At 44.8% G+C, this 23,888-nt stretch overlaps 1 protein-coding gene across 2 annotated transcripts; it reads left to right on the top strand.

Moving 5' to 3' along the window:
• The first annotated feature begins 919 nt into the window (after positions 1-919).
• SERPINB8 (serpin family B member 8) lies at positions 920-23,611 on the top strand. 2 transcript variants are annotated; one of them, XM_061131317.1, is made up of 7 exons: positions 920-1,058; positions 9,545-9,722; positions 13,765-13,902; positions 16,121-16,238; positions 17,869-18,011; positions 19,607-19,759; positions 23,089-23,611. In XM_061131317.1, the coding sequence occupies exons 2-7, from the start codon at positions 9,555-9,557 to the stop codon at positions 23,491-23,493; spliced, it is 1,125 nt and encodes a 374-aa protein (XP_060987300.1). In that variant the 5' UTR covers positions 920-1,058; positions 9,545-9,554; the 3' UTR covers positions 23,494-23,611. The 2 variants fall into 2 exon arrangements, with proteins under 2 accessions (XP_060987300.1, XP_060987301.1); XM_061131318.1 differs by lacking the exons at positions 920-1,058; positions 9,545-9,722 and adding an exon at positions 15,377-15,462 and having other exon boundaries at positions 13,768-13,902.
• The last annotated feature ends 277 nt before the right edge of the window (positions 23,612-23,888 follow it).

Raw genomic sequence — 23,888 nt, 5'->3', positions numbered from 1 at the left:
TTATCCTATATATGTACACATATGTATATATACATATATATTTATTGTTTCAGAATTTTAAATATCAAGAGAAGAAGCAGCTTCAAAATCACTATTTAAAAAGTTATTACTCTTAAGATAGGATTTTCTTTTCTTTACTTTTCTTTCTTTTTTTCCGTGATTTATAGCTACTAGTTTCATACTGGTGTGACTATAGACATTTTATTTTATCTCAGATTTTGTTTTTGAAGGATTGTGTACTGTGTTAATAAAACTAATTTAATACATTAGCTATTAAATGAGTTTATTAGTTAATAAACTAGTTTTAAATTAGTTAAACTAATACAAATAATTTCAGTTGTGTCTGTCTCTTTGTGACCCCATGGACTATAGCCCACCAGGCTCCTCCGTCCACGGGATTTCCCAGGCAAGAATACTGGAGTGAGTTGCCATTTCCTTCTCCAGGGGGATCTTCCCAACTCAGGGATCGAACCATCATCTCACATCTCCTGCATTGGCAGGGAGGTTCTTTATACCATTTAGCTCCACCTGGGGAGCCCTCTGAATAAGCTAAAGAAAAGTGCAAATGAAGTCGCTCAGTCCTGTCCGACTCTTTGAGACCCCATGGACTGTAGCCTACAAGCTCCACCGTCCATGGGATTTTCCAGGCAAGAATACTGGTGTGGGTTGCCATGTCCTTCTCCAGATCTTCCCAACCCAGTGATTAACCCGGGTCTCCAGCATTGTAGGCAGACGCATTACCATCTGAGCCACCAGGGAAGTCTTACGGCTTAAGGCAAGTTAACCCAGGAAAGCAAACCCATTCCCTCACAGGCGAGGCCTTCTGCAAACAGTCTTGGAGGACCAGGCGGTAGCCTCCACCGCCAATCCGTCTGCTCTCGGCCCGGGCAGGGAGATACACGAGAGGCTCAGCCTCCGCCCACGGTCCAGCCGCTGCACGGGCCGGGCCATGTCCCCGAGTTCTGAGTCACCGCCGGAAGCCTGGCCAGGACTCAAAGCGGACGTGAAACATCCACGGAGCTGGAAGAGCCGCCGCCGCCGCCGCAGGAATATCCCAGGTACCCGGTCTGGGGTGGGGTAGGCTCCCGAGCCCTCCGGGTCCCCCGGCGGCCGCCTCTAGCCTGGAGCTCCCGTGGAGAGATTAGGGACGGCGGGAGGCCGGCGGCACCGCGGGTCAGAGCAGGGAGGTGGAGAGGACCGGGGGAAGGCCCGCGGCGGTGTCCGGGCAGGAGAGCCGCGGGGCTGCGGTCGGGATCCCGGCCCGCGTGGTTGGGGCCTCAAGGGTGAGTCTCCAACGATGGGACTAGGAGGCCCGAACTCTGGAGTGCAGACCCGCCTTGGGTCACAGGGTGGTCGCCGGAGTGGGGACGACACGGGCCAGGTGACTCCACTGCGCTGCGATTTGCCGGCCGGGAGGGCGCGGCTGGGAGCCCCGCCGCGGCTGCGGTTCTGGGAGGAGGACCGGCAGGAGCCCCGGCGGCGGGAGCCGGGTGGGGTGGGCGGGTAAGGGAGAGGGGAAGGGGGGAGGGAAGCCCGTCAGCTCTTTAATTACTATAGTGCTTTTCCATTAATAGTTTTGTTTTCCCTGGGGAAAAAAAGGAGGTTAACAGACCATGTATTGTTCTAACATCTGTGATACTTCTAAAAAGGGCGGGGGGGCGGGGAGCGGAGGGAGGGGGAGTGGGCGGAAGGGGGGGGGGGGGAAAGCGGGGCGCAGCGGGAGGTCTGTGGGGCGCAGCGGGAGGTCTGTGGCGCCCACCGCAGCCTCGCCTGGAAAACTCCGGGTGAGGAGTGAAACCTCCGGTGAGCTCAGGGAGGTGCCGGGTCCGTGCTACCTCCAGATCCGTGCCGGCCCCCAGCCCCCCTCCCCTCCCCTCCTCCACATTCTTCTCTGTGTTCCTCCTTCCCTCTGTCCCTCCCTTCTGTCCCTCCCTTCTCTATTTCTGTATTTCTTCCTTTTTTTGTTTTTTCTTTAACATCTTTCCATCTGTTCTTATTCATGGGCGCCTCTGTGTTCCGCTGCGCTCAGCCCTGTCCGACTCCTTGCGACCCCATGGGCTGTACCCCGCCAGGCTCCTCTTCCATGGGATTCTCCGCGCAGGAACGCTGGAGGGGTTGCCATGCCCTCCTCCAGGGGATCTTCCCGACCCAGGCCTCCCGTTGTATTGCAGGCGGATTCTTTACCAGCCCAGCTGCCAGGGAAGCCCTCTCTCTCTCACGTGAGACAAACAGCTTCCTCCCGTCTCCCCCTGCTCAGCAGTCACAGTGTGGATTGCGCACTCCCCGATACCCCAGCCCCCTGGTTCTTGTCCCACGAACTCTGCTGAGCGATTTGAGGTTCGAACTGCCACCCTCCACCGCTCCCCGGTCCAGCCTGGGGTGCCACCTTCCTGTCCTCCTCCATCCTCCCCACTTCCCTGGTCCCTCACTCATGTCCAGTCCTCCCAGGACATCAGGATTGCTGGGTCCCAGTCTCTTGGCTTTTCCTCTCACTACCTGCGAAAATTGGAAATCCCCCAGAATAAGGTGGATTTTTTTTCGTTTTTTTTCCTCTTAGGCCTCCACTTGTGCATTCTAATTTCAAGGTTCCTGAAATGTGGATGCAGACAGGGCTGTAAATCTCTTGCTCTAGACCTTCTACTCATCTTAAGTCCCCTCCCTATGTTGACAAACACCCCCAGGCTGTCACTGTTATGGGATCCCTTGAAATGGTGTGTTCCACTCATCTCAAATGGAATGTAGCACCTTCCCCATTCCAAGTTGACTCATATAACTTTCTGTGGATGGTGTCCCACCTTCCGCTGGATTAGCTAAGAGCCTCTGCCTGGGACTAGGTCCTCCTCCTTATCCTCAGGTGATCAGCCCCCCAGCCTGGCGGTTCCATCTTCCACTCTCTAGTGAAGACATTTCCTCTGCGTTGGGGGAGTCGCTAGTCAGTAGCAGGGGTCCCCAGTATTTTGGCTTTTTTCCTACACCAAACCATGAGCCACAATATTTTTCTAAAATTCATATAAAGCCTTTGTTTGAAAACAGTGCCTGGCTTCCTAGATCATAGCTCAAGTCCCAAACTCTCAACCTGGTGTATGGGGCACCTCCTTCCTGTCTCAGGCGCTGTCTCTGGGCCCCAGGCAGACCACGCATTTCCTGTCCATTCCATGCACCTGCTGGCCCTGACACTCACTGCCTTCCAGAGTTCCTGCCAGTCTTTGAGAACCAACTTACTGCTCCCCTTCCCCTGGGCTTCTGAAGAGATTTCTTTCTGCTTTACTGTTGGCTTCCTTAGCACTTTGTTGTTTATCCTGGTTCAGAGTACAAGGCCGGCTTAAAACCAGGCATTTCTGTGTGTGTATCTTCCCAATGGTGGGAGCTCCCAGTTTTTGCAGAAACCAGTACTCTAGAAACCAAGCACCGCACTCGGAGATTTGGAGAATCAGGTTTATTATGCTGGTGGACCCAGAGGACTGAGGACACTCCAAGCTCTGAGCCCTGAACAAGGGATTACAGAGTTTTTATAGACAGACTATTGTGGGCAACACTAGCTGTTAATAGGGTGGTTTAAACTAAGGGGTTTCACACACACAGGAACCTTGGTCAAGATGGGGAGGGGGATGCCTGACCTTTACACAGACAGGCATGATGCATGATGAGTTTGCAGGGGCCAGACAGCTGAAAAGAGCAAAACAAGGACAAGTGAGATATGCTCCAGTTCTTAGTATTGTAAGTGCCCACTTCCTGAGACCACGTGACCTGCGTGATCCAGACTTTGCATGGAGCAAGCTGAGTTACAGAGGCAGAAGGAGCAGGAAGTTACATAAGTTTTAACTTTTCCTCTTCACAGTCAGGAATTATGGCCTTTGTTTTTTTACTTTTTTTTTTTAATCCTCCAAAATCTTATAAGGAAAGTTCGACATAAACACTCTTTGAACAAATTCACTTTTGGATGTATGTATGGGTTGGATGTATGTATGCCTGGATAGCTCAGTCTGAAAGCATCAGACTTTTAATCTGAGGGTCCAGGGTTCATGACCCTGTTTGGGCGTCTGTGTTTTTTGTGACCTCATGGGGCAATGGTAGCACATCTGACTCCAGATTTTTGGGCTTCCCTGGTGGCTCAGATGGTAAAGAATCCACCTGCAATGCCAGAGACCCAGGTTTGATCCCTGGGCGGGGAAGATCCCCTGGAGAAGAGAACGGCTACCCACTCCAGTATTTTGGCCTGGAGAATTCCAGGGAGTGTATAGTCCATGGGGTCGCAAAGAGTCAACATGACTGAAGCAGATGAAGCAGGGAGGTGGCAGGCATTCTGCCCCAGGAGGAAATGATGCTGAATACAGTCAGTCCCCCTCTCTATCAGAGGTTCTGCTTCCGCAGAACCAACAAGAGACTCCAAATGTTTGGAAAAAAAAAAAAAATCCAGGAAGTTCCCAAAAGCCAAACTTGAAATTGCACCCTCTGGCAACTATTTACATAGCATTTTACATTGTGTGAGGGATTATAACTAATCTAGAGATGATTTAAAGTAGACAAGATGTTGTGTGTGGTTTGTATGCAAATACTACACCATTTCATAGAAGGGACTTGAGCATTTTTGGATTTTGGTATCACGGGGCTCCTGGAACCAATCCCTCACAGATACTGAGAGACATCTTGGAAACAGAAGGCTTGCTTTTGTGCTTGAATCTGCTAGTTTCTTCTGAGACTGGAGGACAGTATTTAATTGTCCTGACATTGTTCACCTGTAGAAGGAAAGCGAGTTTAATGCCAATCCATTTTGTTGGCTGGAAGTAAAATCTTTTCACCGGTGTGAGCTGGGACACATCTGAGAGGTGCATGTGAGTGTGTGCAAGGGTGTTTCAGTGCTTGGGGGACATGATGATGGAAAATACTCAGCCGTTGACTAGCACCCTGATGTTGAAAAGGAATGGAGGTGAGGAGATGCGATGAAGAAAGGGGAAATGTGAGAGAAACCTGAAATATACATTTACAATTAAGAGCAGTTAAAATGTAAAGAGGGAATTAATGTGATATTCCAGTTCATTCCTTTGCCTGTGCAGATTGGACAACCACACACACACACACACACACACACGTGCACACCCACTCACCTGCATAAGCTTATGCCAGCCTCACCCTGGCTCCTGTAACACAAAGAATGTTGCTCACCACCCAGTTCTACAAGGATCAGGTGTTTAGCCGCTGCAGTCACTGGCTGACGATGCACCCTGAACAGAATTCAGAATGAAAAACATAAGCCAGTCTGTACTTTGGGAAAACAGGCTCCTTAGAGAATTCACTGGAAAAAATAATAAACCAAGATTCTTGCATCTTCCCATATATCACAAAGCACTAAAATCACTAGCTTTGCTCTCTGGTCCTCGTGACTAGCAGTGACCTTTTACTGAGCTGAATGACTCATTCTGTAGCCCAAATCATGCTTTTCTGCCTGCCTCCTCAGAGCTACGTCAGAGAGCCTATCTCCCTTACTATAGTCCTCAGTAAGATCCTGAGTAACACTTAACTCACAACTTAATGTCATGTTGTGCATTTTTCTGTTTCGGTCCACAGTCCAAAGCTTCTATGCTCCTGTAAAATCCAATCCAAATTTATTCTTGTCTTTCATCTCCAGGTACCCAATTCTCTCTTTCTTTGAATCTCTTTGGTGCCACTTTCTGGTAGGTGCAGTGCTATCAAGTTTCAATATCCCTCTTGGCTTCCCTGGTGAGTCAGCCAGTAAAGAATCTGCCTGCAAGGCAGGAGACCCTGGTTCGATCCCTGGGTCGGGAAGATCTCCTGGAGAAGGGAATAGCTACCCTCTCCAGTATTCTTGTCTGGAGAATTCCTTGGACAGAGGAGCCTGGTGGGTACAGTCCATGGAGTCACAAAGAGTCTGACACGACTGAGTGAACAACAGTTTCCTGGCTCCTAGGTTTTTATTTTGTGTCCAGAAGTGGCGAGGAGGCAGGCTGGGTCCTGCTTTGTGGTGGGACTTGCCCACTGCAGGTACGTCAGCCTTCCAATTCCTGCAGCCCTCATGTTTGAACCTTGCAGCTGAAGTCTCCGGAGAGACTTACTGAAGTGAGGGCAGAGAAAAACAGCATTTTGTCTCTCTCTTAAGTATATTACCTATAGAGCACTGTTATATTTTCTTGGATGACGTTTTAGTACTTTTTTTCCTGCCAAACTTTAAGGAATATGTACTGGATGGGACGGTTTTATACTTACCGGGTGATTGTCACACTTTTTTTTTCCTACCCTGCTTTTGTTTCTTTTAAGCCAAAGACATCTCTTGAAAAAATTTCTTAGAAGCTTCAAAGGAAACATTCAGCAGTGAGGAGGCTCAGGTTGAAATGTTGCCCTTCCCCCGAACACCCTTCACTTTCCCCTTCTGCCCCACCCACTCCAAGACCTAATGAGATTCACTTTCAGGATGGTTTCAGGAAGCCCGGTCAGTCCACTGGGAGACTGAAAGACGAAAGAGCAGAGGGTGACCCATCTGCTTATAAAAATGAACAAAGCATGATGGCGCTTATTTCTAGGTAGAGCTTCCAGTACTGTTGATTTTGCTTGTTTGCTAGTTTTTCAAACTGGAACATATTGTTCTTGTGTCACTTTACAATTTTTGAGTTATAAAGATACATATACATTTTTAAAAAGGATCACATAATATAAAAGATGAGCTTATAGGATCATGGGATTATGGGTGATGATTTGTCCTTTTATTTTCCAAAATGCTCTCAACTGTAACAGCAACAGAGACTCAGGGAAACTGAGGAGTTTTAGTAATTTACTGACTAGGAGCCGAGGTTTCGAGAAGGTTTCATAGAAATAAATGCAAGGTTTATAATTTTTTTTCTAAAATTATGCTAATAAGCTGCAAAAACTTCTCGCAATTGGCAGCAAGGTGTCTGCTGACGTTTTCCTCAGATTGTCCCATGGAGACCATCTTCTTTGATGATTATATATATATATTTTTGATGATGATTATGTTTTAAAGGGCTGGCTTCTAAGGGCTTGAGAAAGAGTGTCTAGGGTTGTAAAATAAGAAAGAGGCTTTTCAAAATGTTTAGCTGCCAAGAAGCAGAGAAAAAACTTATGATGACCAATTGCCTAAAGTAAGATCTTTAAGGAAAGGGACATAAGGGATCAGAGGCCGGAAGAATCTTGTTGGCAGTTTAGTTAAGCTGGGGGAAGGTCAAGGCTGGATCCATAATGAGTGCCTGATTCAAACTGCCCACCTGATGACTTGAGATCTGGGCTTCATATTCCATCTGCATTCCCATGGGGCCCCTTTCACAGCTCTTAGTCCAATTTCAACACCACCAGTGGAAAATGGTGGGTTTTTTTTTTTCTTTTTTAAAAAATTTTGACTGCACCCCACAGCATGTGGAAACTTAGGTCTGACACCAGGGACCAAACCCACACCTCTTGCATTGGAAGATGGAATCTTAACCACTGGACCACCAGGGAAGTCTGTTTCTGGCTGTTTTCATGTGACATAATATGGGATTGGGATTAGGATGGAGGGGAGGAGGCCTTTTTAAAGCCCATGAACTGAGCAAGACGATTAACTCAATCTTTTGTGCCTGTGGTTAAAACCAACAGAGAAACAACAACAGCAACAGAGTTTGGGGGTTGGTGTGGAAAGGGAAATCATATTTATCAATAGTTTTAATGAGGGAAAATGTGCTATATGATGAATGAAAAGGAACAGAATGCTACAATTGTAGGGTTATTACATATACAATTGTGCTAAAGCCTTTGACTGTGTGGACCACAACAAACTCTGAAAAATTCTTAAAGAGATGGGAATACCAGACCACCTGGCCTGCCTCCTGAGAAATCTGTATGCAGGTCAGGAAGCAACAGTTAGAACTGGACATGGAATAAACAGATTGGTTCCAAATAGGAGTATGTCAAAGCTGTGTGTTTTCACCCTGCTTATTTAACGTATATGCAGAGTACATCATGAGAAATGCTGGGCTAGATGAAGCACAAGCTGGAATCAAGATTTCCAGGAGAAATATCAATGACCTCAGATATGCAGATAACATCACCCTTATGGCAGAAAGTGAAGAAGAAGTAAACAGCCTCTTGATGAAAGTGAAAGAGGAGAGTGAAAAAATAGGCTTAAAACAACATTCAGAAAACTAAGATCATGGCATCTGGTCCCATCACTTCATGGGAAATAGATTGAGAAACAGTGGAAACAGTGTCAGACTATTTTTGGGGGCTCCAAAATCACTGCAGATGGTGACTGCAGCCGTGAAATCAAAAGACACTTGCTCCTTGGAAAAAAAGCTATGACCAACCTAGACAGCATATTAAAAAGCAGAGACATTACTTTGCCAACAAAGGTCCGTCTAGTTAAGGCTATGGTTTTTCCGGTAGTCATGTATGGATGTGAGAGTTGGACTATAAAGAAAGCTGAGCGCCGAAGTATTGATGCTTTTGAACTGTGGTGTTGAAGACCCTTGAGAGTCCCTTGGACTGCAGGGAGATCCAGCCAGTCCATCCTAAAGGAAATCAGTCCTGACTATTCATTGGAAGGACTGATGCTGAAGCTGAAACTCCAGTACTCTGGCCACCTGATGCAAAGAGCTGACTCATTGGAAAAGACCCTGATACTGGGAAAGATTGAAGGCAGGAGGTGAAGGGGATGACAGAAGATGAGATGGTTGGATGGCATCACCGACTCAATGGACATGAGTTTGAGTAAACTCCGGGAGTTGGTGATGGACAGGGAGGGATGCCTGGCGTGCTGCAGTCCATGGGGTCGAAAAGAGTCAGACATGACTGAGCGAATGAACTGAATTGAACTATATAGGCAACTATGTAAGAAGATGTATGTATGTAAATGACATTTTTATTTACAGAAAATTATTAATAACTCGTAGAATGTTGCTTAAAGATTATGCCAGAGACACCAAACTGGGGGAGAATGATCAGTAACAGGGGGATTTATCTTACACTTCCGGAGATTAGAGGTCCATAAGAGGTGGCAGAGCTACTTTTTTTTCTCTGGAGGCTCTAGGACAGAGTCCAGTTCCTTGCATTTTGCAGCTCCGAGAGGCTGCCTGCATTCTTTGGTTTCTGACCCAACGTCATCCTGATCTTTGCTTCCATCCTCATACTTCCTTCTCTGCCTCTGACCCTCCTGCCTTTTTTTTTTTTTTTTCTTTTAATGTTAATGTTGATTTATTTGGCTGTGCCGAGTCTTAGTTTGTGCACATGGGATCTTGTTCTCTGACCTGGGATCGAACCTGAACCCCCTGCATTGGGAGCACAGAGCTTAGCCGCTGGACCACCAGGGAAGTCCCTTATAAGAAGCCTGTGGTTACACTGAGCGAGGATCCGGTGATCCAGGTGATTCTCTCCATCTCAAGATGCTGAATTCAATCTCACCCATAGGTTTCCGGGATTCGACGCGCATGTCTGAGGCTGCAGCTACTCTTCTGACCACACCCAGTTCCACAGATGGGGCACGAATGAGCAGGTGACTAGTGGCGGGTGTGACTGATGTGCTTGTGTTTGGCTTTTGATACAGACCTCCTCCGATGGATGCTCTCTGCGAAGCAAATGGCACTTTTGCCATCAACTTATTAAAAATGTTGGGTGAAGAGGACCACTTACGAAACGTGTTCTTCTCTCCGCTGAGCCTCTCCTCCGTCCTGACCATGGTCTTAATGGGGGCCAAGGGGAACACGGCGGCCCAGATGTCCCAGGTATGTGGGCTTCCTCTGTGCTTTCTCAGGGCTGTTCTGTTCATGCCTCCCACCAGCTGATGGATGCCAGTGAGGCTGGGAGGGGCGAGGGGCACTGAAGTGATGGAAAGAATGCAGACCTGAAAGTGGAAAGGAGAATTGTGTGAGAGACGTCTCCTAGTGTTCATGGGAGACACTGAGAGTTGTTTCCTGCATCTTTGATGAGCAAGTTCAGTTCAGTCTTTGGTCTTATCTGACTCTTTGCAGCATGCCAGGCCTCCCTGTCCATCACCAACTCCCAGAGTTTACTCAAACTCATGTCCATTGAGTCGGTGATGCCATCCAACCATCTCATCCTCCATTGTCCCCTTCTCCACCAGCCTTCAAATTTCCCAGCATCAGGGTCTTTTCAAATGAGTCAGTCCTTCGCATTAAGTGGCCAAAGTATTGGAGTTTCAGCTTCAGCATCCAATGAATATTCTGGACTGATTTCCTTTAGGATGGACTGGTTGGATCTCCTTGCAGTCCAAGGGACTCTCAACACTCTCCTGCAACACCACAGTTCAAAAGCAACAATTCTTCAGTATTCAGTTTTCTTTATAGTCTAAATCTCACATCCATATATGATTACTAGAAAAACCATAGTCTTGAATAGATGGACCTTTGTTGGCAGAGTAATGTCTCTGCTTTTTAATATGCTGCCTAGGTTGGTCGTAACTTTCCTTCCAAAGAGTAAGCGTCTTTTAATTTCATGGCTGCAGTCACCATCTGCAGTGATTTTGGAGCCCAGAAAAAAAAAGTCTGTCACTATTTCCCCATCTATTTCCCATGAAGTTATGGGACCAGATCCCATGATCTTAGTTTTCTGAATGTTGAGTTTTAAGCCAACTTTTTCACTGTCCTCTTTCACCTTCATCAAGAGGCTGTTTAGTTCTTCTTCGCTTTCTGACATAAGGGTGGTGGCATCTGCATATTTGAGGTTATTGATATTTCTCCTGGCAATCTTGATTCCAGCTTGTGCATCTTACAGCCCAGCATTTCTCATGACGTACTCTGCATGTAAGTTAAATACGCAGGGTGACAATATACAGCCTTGATGTACTCCTTTTCCTATTTGGAACCAGTCTGTTATTCCTTGTCCAGTTCTAACTTTTGCTTCCTGACCTGCATACAGATTTCTCAGGAGGCAGGTCAGGTGGTCTGGTATCCCCATCTCTTGAAGAACTTTCCACAGTTTGTTGTGATCCACATAGGCAAAGGCTTTGGCATAGTCAATAAGGCAGAAGTAGATGTTTTTCTGGAACACTCTTGCTTTTTCGATAATCCAACGGATGTTGGCAATTTGATCTCTGGTTCCTCTCCCTTTTCTAAATCTAGGTTGAACATTTGGAAGTTCAAGGTTCACGTACGGTTGAAGCCTGGCTTGGAGAATTTTGAGCATTACTTTACTAGTGTGTGAGATGAGTGCAATTGTGCAGTAGTTTGAACATTCTTTGGCATTGCCATTCTTTGGGACTAGAATGAAAACTGACCTTTTCCAGTCCTGTGGCCACTGCTGAGTTTTCCAAATTTGCCGCATATTGAATGTAGCACTTTCACAGCATCATCTTTTAGGATTTGAAATAACTCAACTGGAATTCCATCACCTCCACTAGCTTTGTTCTTAGTGATGCTTCCTAAGGCCCTCTTGACTTCAAATTCCAGGATATCTGGCTCTAGGTTAGTGATCATACCATTGTGAATATCTGGGTCATGAAGATCTTTTTTGTATAGTTTTTTTGGTGTGTGTATTCTTGCCACCTCTTCTTAATATCTTCTGCTTCTGTTGGGTCCATACCATTTCTGTCCTTTATTGAGCCCATGTTTGCATGAAACATTCCCTTGGTATCTCTAATTTTCTTGAAGAGATCTCTAGTCTTTCCCATTCTATCGTTTTCCTCTATTTCTTTGCACTGATCACTGAGGAAGGCTTTCTTATCTCTCCTTGCTATTCTTTGGAACTCTGCATTCAAATGGGTATATCTTTCCTTTTGTCTTTTGCTTTTCATTTCTCTTTTTTTTCACAGCTATTTGTAAGGCCTTCTCAGGCAGCCATTTTGCTTTTTTGCATTTCTTTTTCTTGGGGATGGTCTTAATCCCTCTCTTCTGTACAGTGTCCCGAACCTCTGTCCGTAGTTCATCAGGCACTCTATCAGATCTAACCGCTTAAATCTATTTCTCACTTCCACTGTATAATCGTAAGGGATCTGATTTAGGTCATACCTGAATGGTCTAGTGGTTTTCCCTACTTTCTTCAGTTTAAGTCTGAGTTTGGCAATAAGGAGTTCATGATCTGAGCCACAGTCAGCTCTCAGTCTTGTTTTTGCAGACTGTATAGAGTTTCTCCATCTTTGGCTGCAAAGAATATAATCAATCTTATATTGGTATTGACCATCTGGTGATGTCCATGTGTAAAGTCTTCTCTAGTGTTTTTGGAAGAGGGTGTTTGCTATGTTTCCCTTGATGAGCAGGGAAACTACAATTCTGTTGCACAAAGAAGCCAAGAATTTCAACTTTGTTCTATTTTAAACTTTTGCTAATGTTATATCTCAAATGGAAATGCAACTATGTAAATGAACTTTTTGTTTAATGTGTTGTTTCTAGTATAAGGTTATGCATAAGTGGAAAAAGTGCAGCACAAATGGGGACTTATATCTTCTGGAATTTTTAGGATATAATCTATATATATATAATATATAGAAAGAGCTCAGCCATTTATATGTATATATGTGTGTGTGTGTGTGTGTGTGTGTGTGTATAATCAATCAATCAATATATAATCTGATTGACCTGACATGGTTTATATATGACCTTAGCTATCAATGAGGTGGGCTTTCCAGGCGGCTCAGTGGGTAAGATTCAGCCTGCTAAGGCAGGAGGTGTGGGAGACTGGGTTCAATCCCTGGGTCAGGAAGATCCCCTGGAGAAGGAAACGGCCACCCACTCCAACATTCTTGCCTGGGGAATCCCATGGACAAGGGAGCCTGGTGGGCTACAGCCCATGGGGTCGCAGAGAGCCGGACACGACTGAAGTGACCCAGCACACACGCGTGCACCAGGGAGGCAGTGGCATCGCTTTAGGGAAGGAGACTCCCTGGTGAAAGCGCCCCAGAAAACTGTCACATTCGCATCATGTTTCCATGCATGTCAGGGTGCAGGGACCCTCCTCAGAACCCGTCCCCAGCCACAGTTGAGTCCCTGGTGGCTGTTTCTTTCAGCTCCCTGGAGGAGGGAGGCTTTGGGCTGGGGTTGTTGGGAGATAAGGGAACAGCCTTGGTTCTCACTCCGATTTGACATTTAAATCCAGTCTGGACTGGAGGACTTCTGTGGAATTCCCGATGAAACATTTCCATGTCTGTTTCTGCTCATTCTTGTATCCTAGAGGCCATTCCATATGCCTGTTGGTTTTATCCAGTCTCCCTCCGGAGTGATTGTGCGCTGCCTTCCCGGCACAGATAAACCTGCTAGAGCAGGACTGTCCACCCCGGGGCGATCCGGCTTCCCCGGGACAGATGACGAGGTCTGGACTGTGCTGGTTGTCAGACCCGAGAGCTGCTGCTGACATCTAGCGGACAGAGGCCAGAAATGCAGCTAAATATTCTAGTGTGTGCAGGACGGCCTCAGCAAAGTGGGGGTGGTGGTTTAGTTGCTAATCCGGTCCAACTCTTGAGACCCCATGGACTGTAACCCGCCTTGGGCTTTCTGTCCATGGGATTTCCCAGGCAAGAATACTGGAGTGGGCTGCCATTTTCTCCTCCAGGGGATCTTCCCAACCCGAGGATCAAGCCCACCTCTCCTATGTCTTCTGCATTGGCAGGTGGATTCTCTTTACCGCTGAGCCCCCAGTTTTGTGGCCCCAAAAGTCTATATTTCCAGGTTGAGAAACTCTGTGCTAGCTGGTCAAACCAAACTCCTTTTAAAATAGGACCCTTTGTTATTTTCAGTGCAGAAAGTTGTTTGGGAAGAGCTCTCTGAGGGAGAAAATGCCATGTTAAAAGTCAGTGTTCTTGTATTCTATCACCAGGCACTTTGTCTGAATGAAGGTGGAGATGTCCACCGAGGTTTCCAGTCACTCCTCAGGGAAGTCAGCATGTCTGGCCCACAGTGCCTGCTCAGAACTGCCAACAGACTCTTTGGGGAAAAGACATGTGATTTCCTGCCAGTAAGTAGTGCTCCCACATCGATGAAAAAGACACTGAAAATAAAACAGAAATTATGGAAGAGCAGAAATAAAGTATAGTTGTGCTGCCTTAAAAATGTGCTTAGAATTATACTTCTGTAATTGAGAATTTTATGGTTGCCTCTGAACTGTGCCCTTTAAAAAATGACTGTTTCTGATAAATCATACTCCCAGATGTCAGTTTTAATTTGTCCATCTTCCTGCACCCACACCTGCCTTTCCCCCACCCCAATCTCAATGACCACAACCCTTAACCCCTGTCTCATCTTTACTGGGCACTTTCTGTGGAGCTGACCACGCAAAGTCTCTTAAATTTGTCCCCTCTTCCGAATCACCATCATCATTGCCTATGTCCAGGCTCTCACACCTTCTACACTGTTATTTTAATTGTTCTCTAACTGATCTCTCCAAGTCCAGCCTGGTCCTTGCACACCACTGATAGAATTCAATTCAGTTCAGTCGCTCGGTCATGTCCGACTCTTTGCAACCCCGTGGACTGCAGCACGCTAGGCCTCCCTGTCCATCACCAACTCCCAGAGTCCACCCAAACCCATGTCTATCAAGTTGGTGATACCATCCAACCATCTCATCCTCTGTCATCCCCTTCTCCCCCTGCCTTCAATCTTTCCCAGCATCAGGGTCTTTTCAAATGAGTTAGCTCTTCCCATCAGGTGGCCAAAGTATTAGAGTTTCAACTTCAGCATCAGTCTTTCCAATGAATATTCAGGACTGATTTCCTTTAGGATGGACTAGTTGGATCTCCTTGCTGTCCAAGTGACTCTCAAGAGTTTTCTCCAACACCACAGTTCAAAAGCATCAATTCTTCAGTGCTCAGATTTCTTTATAGTCCAACTCTCACATTCATAGATGACTACTGGAAAAACCATAGCTTTGACTAGATGGACCTTTGTTGGCAAATGATAGAATAGTCTTTCTAAAATTAAAATAGGTCCCTAAAAAATAAGATTTTGAATCTGAATATTTCCTATTTACTGCAGTGTATAATTCCAAAGTTCCCTAGTCCAGTAAAAGTCTGCCATTATTCAATAAGTGAGATCCAAAAAATTGTGCTCTATAATAAACAGAGGGATGTTATTTTAAGATTAATGAAATGATCAGGGTAAGTCTGGCCATTTTAGCAGTTGGCAGTTCCAAGGATTATTATGTAAGACTCAAATACAACCTTGTCCTGGCTGCTGGTGGGTGGTACCTAGTGCAGATGCCTGCTCTGGGCTTCAGTGTCCTTGGAGATGACTCTGAGTCCTTCAGCTAGTTAGGATTTCTAGGGTAAGTACTTGTGATTCCAAGAATCTCCTGGTTAATGGATGTTCATTTTTGAATATCAGGCAGATTTTTGAATATTATAATTAGGGAATATTGAAGACGCAGGGGGTCATTCTCCACTTTTCATGGTTGCTTGGGTTCTTCTTCTCTCTGCATCTTCTTTCCTCCGTAGAAACTAAAATGTTTGAGGACAGGAGATGGGCGGAGGATGGGAGCCAATTGCCAGGCACATTATATCAGAAAACAAGTTTTCGTGAGGTGAGTTATCTGTGGATTTTAACGTGTTGCATGTAATGCCCTTCCTGATTTGACCCCAACTTAAATTTCATGGCTTATCCCTTGCTACTTTTTTCCCTAATTCCCTGCACACACACACACACACACACACACACACACACACACACATGATTCCACTCCTAGAAGACCTGCAGGATTTTTTGATAGTCTAGTTGAAGCCTTCCAATCATTCCATAAGGATGTTTAGGACACTCTGGTCAGTTCTGGTCTTACAGAAATGAGTAAAACATGGTTAGACCACATAGTGGAAGAGATAAAATCAAACAGAAGGTCAACATGGAGTTTAAGCATTTGACAGGAAAGTTCGCAGGCTGTTTCGTGCATAGCTGCCGCTGTTCATATTCTCGAAACATCTTGCAACTCTCTGTGTATCTATGTTTCCCTCTCCGAAGACTGTGAGCCCCCTCAGGTCCACAGTCCTGTCTTTACCCTGGGGTCCTGCACCTGGCACATTTCCAGTGGTCTGTACATTTTAATTAATTGCACAAATGAGTTTTAAAGTCCAGATTGCCCTGTGCAAGCATTTATGCCAGAAACATGTTAAGAAAAACATGTTTTCACACTTTTAGGAAATTTTGCCAAGTAGAGTATGGCCACACTTGGTATTCTGCATTTGTAGGCTTTTAAAGAATCCTGCCAGAAGTTCTATCAGGCTGACCTGGAGGAGCTGTCCTTTGCTGAAGACACTGAAGAAAGCAGGAAACACATAAACGACTGGGTGATGGAGAAGACGGAAGGTGAGCGGTTGTCATTTCAGGAGAGGTGGTGTTATAAAGGGAGGCAGAGCCAAGACTGCCCGGATGTGACCTCCTCGGTGTGACCACTCTGACCCTGTTTCTAGTAGCCTATGTGTACGTGTTTGCTGGGTTTTGAAGCAGATAATATCATTCTAACATGGACTGTAGCCTGCCAGGCTCCTCTGTCTATGGGATTCTCCAGGCAAGAATACTGGAGTGAGTAGCCATTCCTTTCTCCAAGGGAATCTTCCCAACCCAGGGATTGAACCTGGATCTCCTGAATTGCGGGCAGATTCTTTATTGTCTGAGCCATCAGGGAAGCCCCAATGCCAATCTGATATTTTTCTTGGGCTTATGAAGTGGTGATTTCTGAAAAATGCTTAAGCCTAGTGTTAGTCTCTGCTTCAAGTTCAGTTCAGTTCAGTCACTCATTTGTGTCTAACTCTTTGCGGCCCCATGAACCACAGCACGCTAGGCCTCCCTGTCCATCACCAACTCCCAGAGTCTACCCAAACCCATGTCCATTGAGTAGGTGATGCCATCCAATCATCTCATCCTCTGTCGTCCCCTTCTCCTCCTGCCCTCAATCTTTCCCAGCATCAGGGTCTTTTCAAATGAGTCAGTTCTTCACATCAGGTGCCCAAAGTATTAGAGTTTCAACTTCAGCATCAGTCTTTCCAATGAACACCCAGGACCGATCTCCTTTAGGATGGACTGATTGGATCTCCTTGCAGTCCAAGGGACTCTCAAGAGTCTTCTCCAATACCACAGTTCTAAAGCATCAATTCTTCGGTGCTCAGCTTTCTTTATAGTCCAACTCTCACATCCGTACATGACCACTGGAAAAACCATAGCCTTGAATAGATGGGCCTTTGTTGGCAAAGTAATGTCTCTGCTTTTTAATATGTTGTCTAGGTTGGTCATAACTTTCCTTCCAAGGAGTAAGCGTCTTTTAATTTCATGGCTGATGTCATCATCTGCAATGATTTTGGAGCTCAGAAAAATAAAGTCATCCACTGTTTCCATTATTTCCCCATCTATTTGCCATGAAGTGATGGGACCAGATACCATGATCTTAGTTTTCTGAATGTTGAGCTTTAACCCAACTTTTTCACTCTCCTCTTTCACTTTCATCAAGAGGCTCTTTAGTTCTTCTTCACTCTCTGCCGTAAGGGTGGTGTCATCTGCATCTCTGAGGTTATTGATATTTCTCCCAGCAATCTTGATTCCAGCTTGTGCTTCCTCCAGCCCAGCATTTCTCATGATGTACTCTGCATATAAGTTAAATAAGCAGGGTGACAATATACAGCCTTGACGTACTCCTTTTCCTATTGGGAACCAGTCTGTTGTTCCATGTCCAGTTCTAACTGTTGCTTCCTGACCTGCATACAGGTTTCTCAAGAGGCAGGCCAGGTGGTCTGGTATTCCCATCTCCTTCAGAATTTTCCACCGTTTATTGTGATTCCCACTACACTGCATGTGCGTGTCGAATGAAACACCATTCCCCTCAGTCCTCCGGCAGCCAGACGGCAGAATTCCAGCCTTTTTTCAATATTGAGAGACAGAACTTTTGTAAAAGAAAAGTTTATTCTGCCCCAATAGCAGTAACTTTCTCTCATGTTCTTTACAGGTAAGATATCAGAGATACTGGGGGCTGGGACAGTCGGTCCTCTGACTAAGCTGGTCCTGGTGAATGCCATCTATTTCAAAGGCAAGTGGAATGAGCAGTTTGACAGAAAGCACACCAGGGGAATGCTCTTTAAGACTAATCAGGTAGGAAAACATTTTGCAGACATTTGCTACTTTCTAAAGTAATATGCTGGGAAAGATTGTGAAGGAATGGAAAGAATTATTTATTTCACAGTCTTGATTCTTAATTTATTTCTGAATGAATTTCATGTTCCCTGTATATCTCTTATTGGAATGGGAAAGAGAAATACCAAAATAATTGTTATATTGATCTTCTTGTTTTTGGATCCTTGGTCAAATCGATCTTCTGTCTCTGGTCATGTCATTTGGATTGAAAGAAAATTTCTTCTAAGCCTTGGAGTTATGTTTGTATTATCCTATCACTGAATGTATTTAGACTTTTTCTCACAATTGTCAATGACATCTATGACTATTTATTGCCTTAGAATTCATGGCTGTACAATTCGGAATACAAGAAAAAAAGTGCTAGCAAATGTTCAGGACAGCTTTGTTTTTATTTATTTTTGGATCTTTTTTAAAAATTAAAAATTTTACATATTTAAGATGTACAAGATGAAGATTTGAGATACACAGTGAAATGATTACTGCAGTGAAGCTTATTAAAATATCATTTGCTCACATAGTTACCATATATTTTCTTGATGACAGCACCTGAAATCTACCCTCTTAGCAAATGTCTGGCATTCCATATTATTATATTATTAATCTGCAGTATTATTAACTATAGTTATCATGCTGTGTATTTGATATTTAGACTTCTATGCCTAACTTTAAAAAACATCTCCATTCACTTTTGAATATGATAATGGCTGAGGTCAATAACTCTTAGCTTGGAATTTGACCTCTATCCACTTGATAATAACATATTGCACAAAGGTTTACATGCCCAGAATATATTTGTTGCAGTCTTTAAAAATGGTGGGCTCTGGACATCTCATCAAGGTTTTCCCTCCAAAAAAAGCAAGGCCATAGCGCCAATTATATAATTGAGCAACTTTTCAGAGTAAAAGTGTAACTCCCTCTGGCCTATATACCTTTTCTAAATAAATCTTCCAGTGCAAAGACTTGAATATTAGTTAATTTTCCTCTTAACTTCGAGAAATAATTTTTTAATTAAAAGGCGCCTGCGAGTGCTTCTCTACTTATCTTTTAAAAAGAGAAGAAAAACACAATTTCTTCTGAGAATAATATAGAGTTGTATGTCTCTATTCATCAATTTTTTCTCTCCTATGTGGTAGTACTTGATCTGCTGGGACAATGGAATATTATTACTCAACACTAGTATGTACTAATGAAGATTTTGCATCAATCAGCATAAATGCACAGAAATAATAATTATATGTACCTCTATGTTATGTTCTGTGGGCTTCCCTGGTAGCTCAGTGGTAAAGAATCCGCCTGCAATGCAGGAGATATGGGACCGGCCTCTGGGTCAGGAGGATCTCTTGGAGAAGGAAATGGCAACCCACTCCAGTATTCTTGCCTGGAGAATCCCATGGACAGAGGAGCCTGGTGGGCTACAGTCCATGGGGTTGTAAAGAGTCAGACGTGACTTAGTGACTGAACAACAACAAGGATTCTGTGAATTAGACATACCAGATTTTAGTACCCTGTGCTCATTTTTCTGTGATTTGATTTTAGTTTCATGTTTTTATCAGGAGAAGAAGACAGTACAGATGATGTTCAAGCAAGCCAAGTTTAAAATGGGGCACGTGGAGGAGGTGCCTGCCCAGGTCCTGGAGCTGCCCTACGTGGGGGCCGAGCTGAGCATGCTCATCCTTCTGCCTGATGAGGACATGGATCTTGCTGTTGTAAGCCCTTGACGCTGAGTTTGAGTATCTATGGATCCACCCTGCGCGTGTTTTGGTTTTTTTTTTATAACTTTTTATTCTGTATTGGGATATCGCTGATTAACAATGTGGTGATAATTTCAGTGACCAGTGAAGGAACTCGGCCGTATATGCATATTACATATACATGCATCCATTCTTCCCCAGCCTCCCCTCCCATCCAGCTGCCATATACCTTTGTGCAGAGTTCCCTGTGCTCTACATTAGGTCCTTGCTGGCTGTCCATATTAAATGTAGCAGTGTATACATGTCCACCCCAATCCGCATAACTGTTCCTTCCCCCAGTCCTTCCCTGTGGCAGTCCTAAGTAGCCTGAGCTCATTTTTAAAAGTTCATCCACTGGATTGCATTTGAGGCATTTCCAATTTAGAGTTATGCTAAGTGAGTAAGTGAGTGATAGTCGCTCAGTTGTGTTCGACTCTTTGCAACCCCATGGACTGTAGCCTACCTGGCTCTTCTGTCCATAGAATTCTCCAGGCAAGAATACTGGAGTGGGTTGCCATTTCTTTCTCTAGAGGGTTGTTCTAAGGAGTGCTAAATGAACACCACTGCATGACTTTTGGCAAACATGTGTATGCATTTCCATTGAGTGTACACCTAGGAGTGGAATTGCTGGAATAAACAAATTCTGATGAAGCCAAGAAGAAGAGAGTTCCAAAAACAAGAACATTATTATTTATTCTGAAGGGAGGGGCTTTTTTATTATTTTTATATTTATTATTTTATTTATTATTCTGAGAGCCCAGTAATTACTGAACAAAAGAACAGGAGAAAGATAAAACATGGCTCTGAGCAGTGTTCCTCAAACATTAATGTGCATATTAATCTAATGGGATCCTGTTAAAATGCAGATTCTTATTTAGGGGGATTATGGCTGGAGATTTTGCCTTTCTGACAAGATTCCAAGTGGTACAGGTGCTGTTGGTCATAGACCAGTTTTGAAGAGCAAGGGTCTAAAGTACACGTGAGGAATTTTTCTTAGACAGGAGGAAAAGGACATTTTCCCATGACAGGAAAAGAGGGTTCAGGTTGGGGGAAAGTACATTTATAGGGTGGGAGGTGCAGGAGTGACAGTGTGCTGGTTATCTGGCTCCTGGGGTGTCGGGGAAGCCCTCATTTATAACGTTTGCTGATTCTTGTGGTGTAAATATCTGCACCATGGCCAAGTTTAGGCTCCCAAGGGTTTAACAGTTGACTTTTGCAGAAGATGCAAGCTAGCTCCAGCACACTGGTGCACGCAGGGCCACCCCTGTGAAGGTAGGGTCTGCCTGATTTCCTTGGCTTCTCTATGGAATCAGGAATCTCCTGGCATAAGGCAAGGAAGAGATCTGTCATGGCAACTTTAAGAAAATTAGATGCAGAAATAGAGAACAGACCTATGGACACAGCGGGGGTAGGAGAGAGGGGGATGAATTGAGACAGTAGCATGGAAATGTACACATTACCACAGGTAAAGTAGGTAGCCACGGGAATTTGCTATATGATGCAGAGAGCTCAAACCCGGTGCTCTGTGACAACCTGCAGGGTTATGACAGGGTGGGAGGTGGGAGGGACGTTCAGTAGGGAGGGACATATATATATACACACACATACTTCTATGGCTGATTCATGTCGATGAATGGCAGAAACCAGCACTACATTATAAGGCAATTATCCTCCAGTTAAAAATGAACAAATTAAGTAAAGAATAAATGATAGTTATATAATAGAGGTAGTAATTATTGCTATAATGGCAATTATATTTCAATATATAAATGTATGGCACTAACATGGACACGTCAAATTTATACCATGTTGTATATCACATATACTTCAACTTTTTCAAAAGCCCCCCACCCCCCAAAAATAGAAAATTAGGAGAGTCTAGGAACAGAACTGACATCCAAACATCTGTCGCTGGAGAGGAGCTCTCACCTGGACTTCTGCTGGTGGAGAGAAGATGCTCCTCCATATATTTTCCTTGTTAATAAACAAGAATGAAGGGCTGGGTCTGGGAGGATTTGAAGCTACCCCCAGAACAGGCAGAGGGCAAACACGGGGATGCCAGAAGCAACAGTCCTGTGGAATTTCCCATCCTGCCCTCCTCCCCCAGGATCGCTGAGTTCTCCCTCTTTCATTCAGCCGAGTTCTGAGTCATGCTTTTCTCTCTTTGGTCAACAGTTTCTCAAACTCATGGTACTATATTGCCTTTGATGTTGTTCAGTTGCTAAGTCATGTATAACTCTTGGAACCCCATGAACTGCAGCACGCCAGGCTTCTCTGTCCTTCATTATCTCCCTGAGTTTTCTAAAACTTATGTCCATCGAGTCAGAGGTGCCATCCAATCATCTTATCCTCTGTCCCTCCCTTATCCTCTTGCCCTCAATTTTTCCCTGCATTAGGGTCTTTTCAGATGAGTCCATTCTTCACATCAGGTGACCAAAGTATTGGAGTTTCACCTTCAGCATCAGCCCTTCCAATGAATATTCAGGGTTAACTTTCTCTAGGATTGACTGGTTTGCAGTCCAAGGAACTCTCAAGTGTTTTCTCCAGCACCAGAGTTCAAAAGTGTCAGTTCTTTGGTGCTCAGCCTTCTTAACGGTCCAATTCTCACATCCATATGTTGTGACTACTGGAAAAGCCATAGCTTTGACTATGCGGACTTTGTTGGCAAAGTGATGTCTCTGCTTTTTAAAACACAGTCTAGGTTGGTCACAGCTCCTCTTTCAAGGAGCAAGCATCTTTTAATTCTGTGATTGTAGTCATTGTCTACATTGATTTTGGAGCCCAAGAAAATGAAATCTGACACTGTTTTCCCCATCTATTTGCCATGAAATGATAGGACTGGATGCCTTGATCTTAGTTTTTGAATGCTGAGTTTTAAGCCAGCTTTTTCGAGTGAAAAAGCTTTTCACTCCTTTTTCACCTTTATCAAGAATCTCTTTAGTTCCTCTTCATTTTCTGCCATTAAAGTGGTATCATCATCATAAATACAATAAATTGGTTATGAGAATTTCCTAAACTAAAAAACCAACTTGACATGAATTTGGTACAGATAGTTCAAAATAAAACCCTATCCTTGTCTCAGGTGTTTCCTAGCTATTGTTCTCTTGTATCCATAAAACCAGGAAAATGCAAGAAATAGAGGCAAAATCTTGGTGTGTTTATAAGAGGAAATACCCTGTAGATTATCCTGGAACAGAACTCAGCATCAAGTCACAGGTCATGAGGGGGAGGAGTTAATGAGCCCATAGGTGGGTGGGTACCAGGCTACTGTCTAGCTTCTAAGACCTAACTCTTCATTATTTCAGGTGGAAAAAGCACTTACATATGAGAAGTTCAGAACCTGGACGAGTCCAGAAAAGCTGACTGAGGAGAAAGTTCAAGTTTTTCTTCCCAGATTAAAGCTGGAGGCAAGTTATGACTTGGAGGCTTTTCTTCGAAGTTTAGGAATGACTGATGCTTTTGAGGAAGCCAAGGCAGACTTTTCCGGAATGTCAGCTAAGAAGAATGTGCCCATGTCCAAGGTTGCACACAAGTGCTTCGTGGAGGTCAATGAGGAGGGCACAGAGGCAGCCGGAGCCACTGCCGTGGTCAGGAACTCCCGGTGCTGCAGAATGGAGCCACGATTTTGTGCAGACCACCCTTTCCTCTTCTTCATCAGGCACCGGGGAACCAACAGCATTTTGTTCTGTGGCAGGGTCTCTTCTCCCTAAGAGGCGCGGTCGCTGTACTTCTCTCTTCTCACTTCTACACACTCCGCCTTACTCCAAATTCTGGTGGCCAAATTGATGCAGTGGTTTGACTGCTGAAATAAAGTGCAATTGTGCTTAACAGATCGCCCCCTCATAGAGTTGTTGAGAGGATTTAATGGGTTGATAAAGAGCCTAGGGGCTTCCCTGGTGCCTCCCATGGTGAAGAACCCGCCTCCAATGCAGGAGACCCAGGTTTGATCCCTGGGTGGGGAAGATCCTCTGGAGAAGGGAATGGGAACCCACTCCAGTATTCTTGCCTGGACATTTCCATGGACAGAGGAGCCTGGTGGGCTACAGTCTATGGGGTCGCAAAGAGTCAGACATGGCTGTGACTGACACTTTCACTTTAGAACAGT

The sequence above is a fragment of the Dama dama genome, chromosome 27 (genome assembly GCF_033118175.1).
Source record: "Dama dama isolate Ldn47 chromosome 27, ASM3311817v1, whole genome shotgun sequence".
NCBI classification, from domain to species: Eukaryota; Metazoa; Chordata; class Mammalia; order Artiodactyla; family Cervidae; genus Dama; species Dama dama.
The sequence above is the reverse complement of the archived record's forward strand: the minus strand, read 5'-3'. Positions and strand labels throughout refer to the sequence as shown.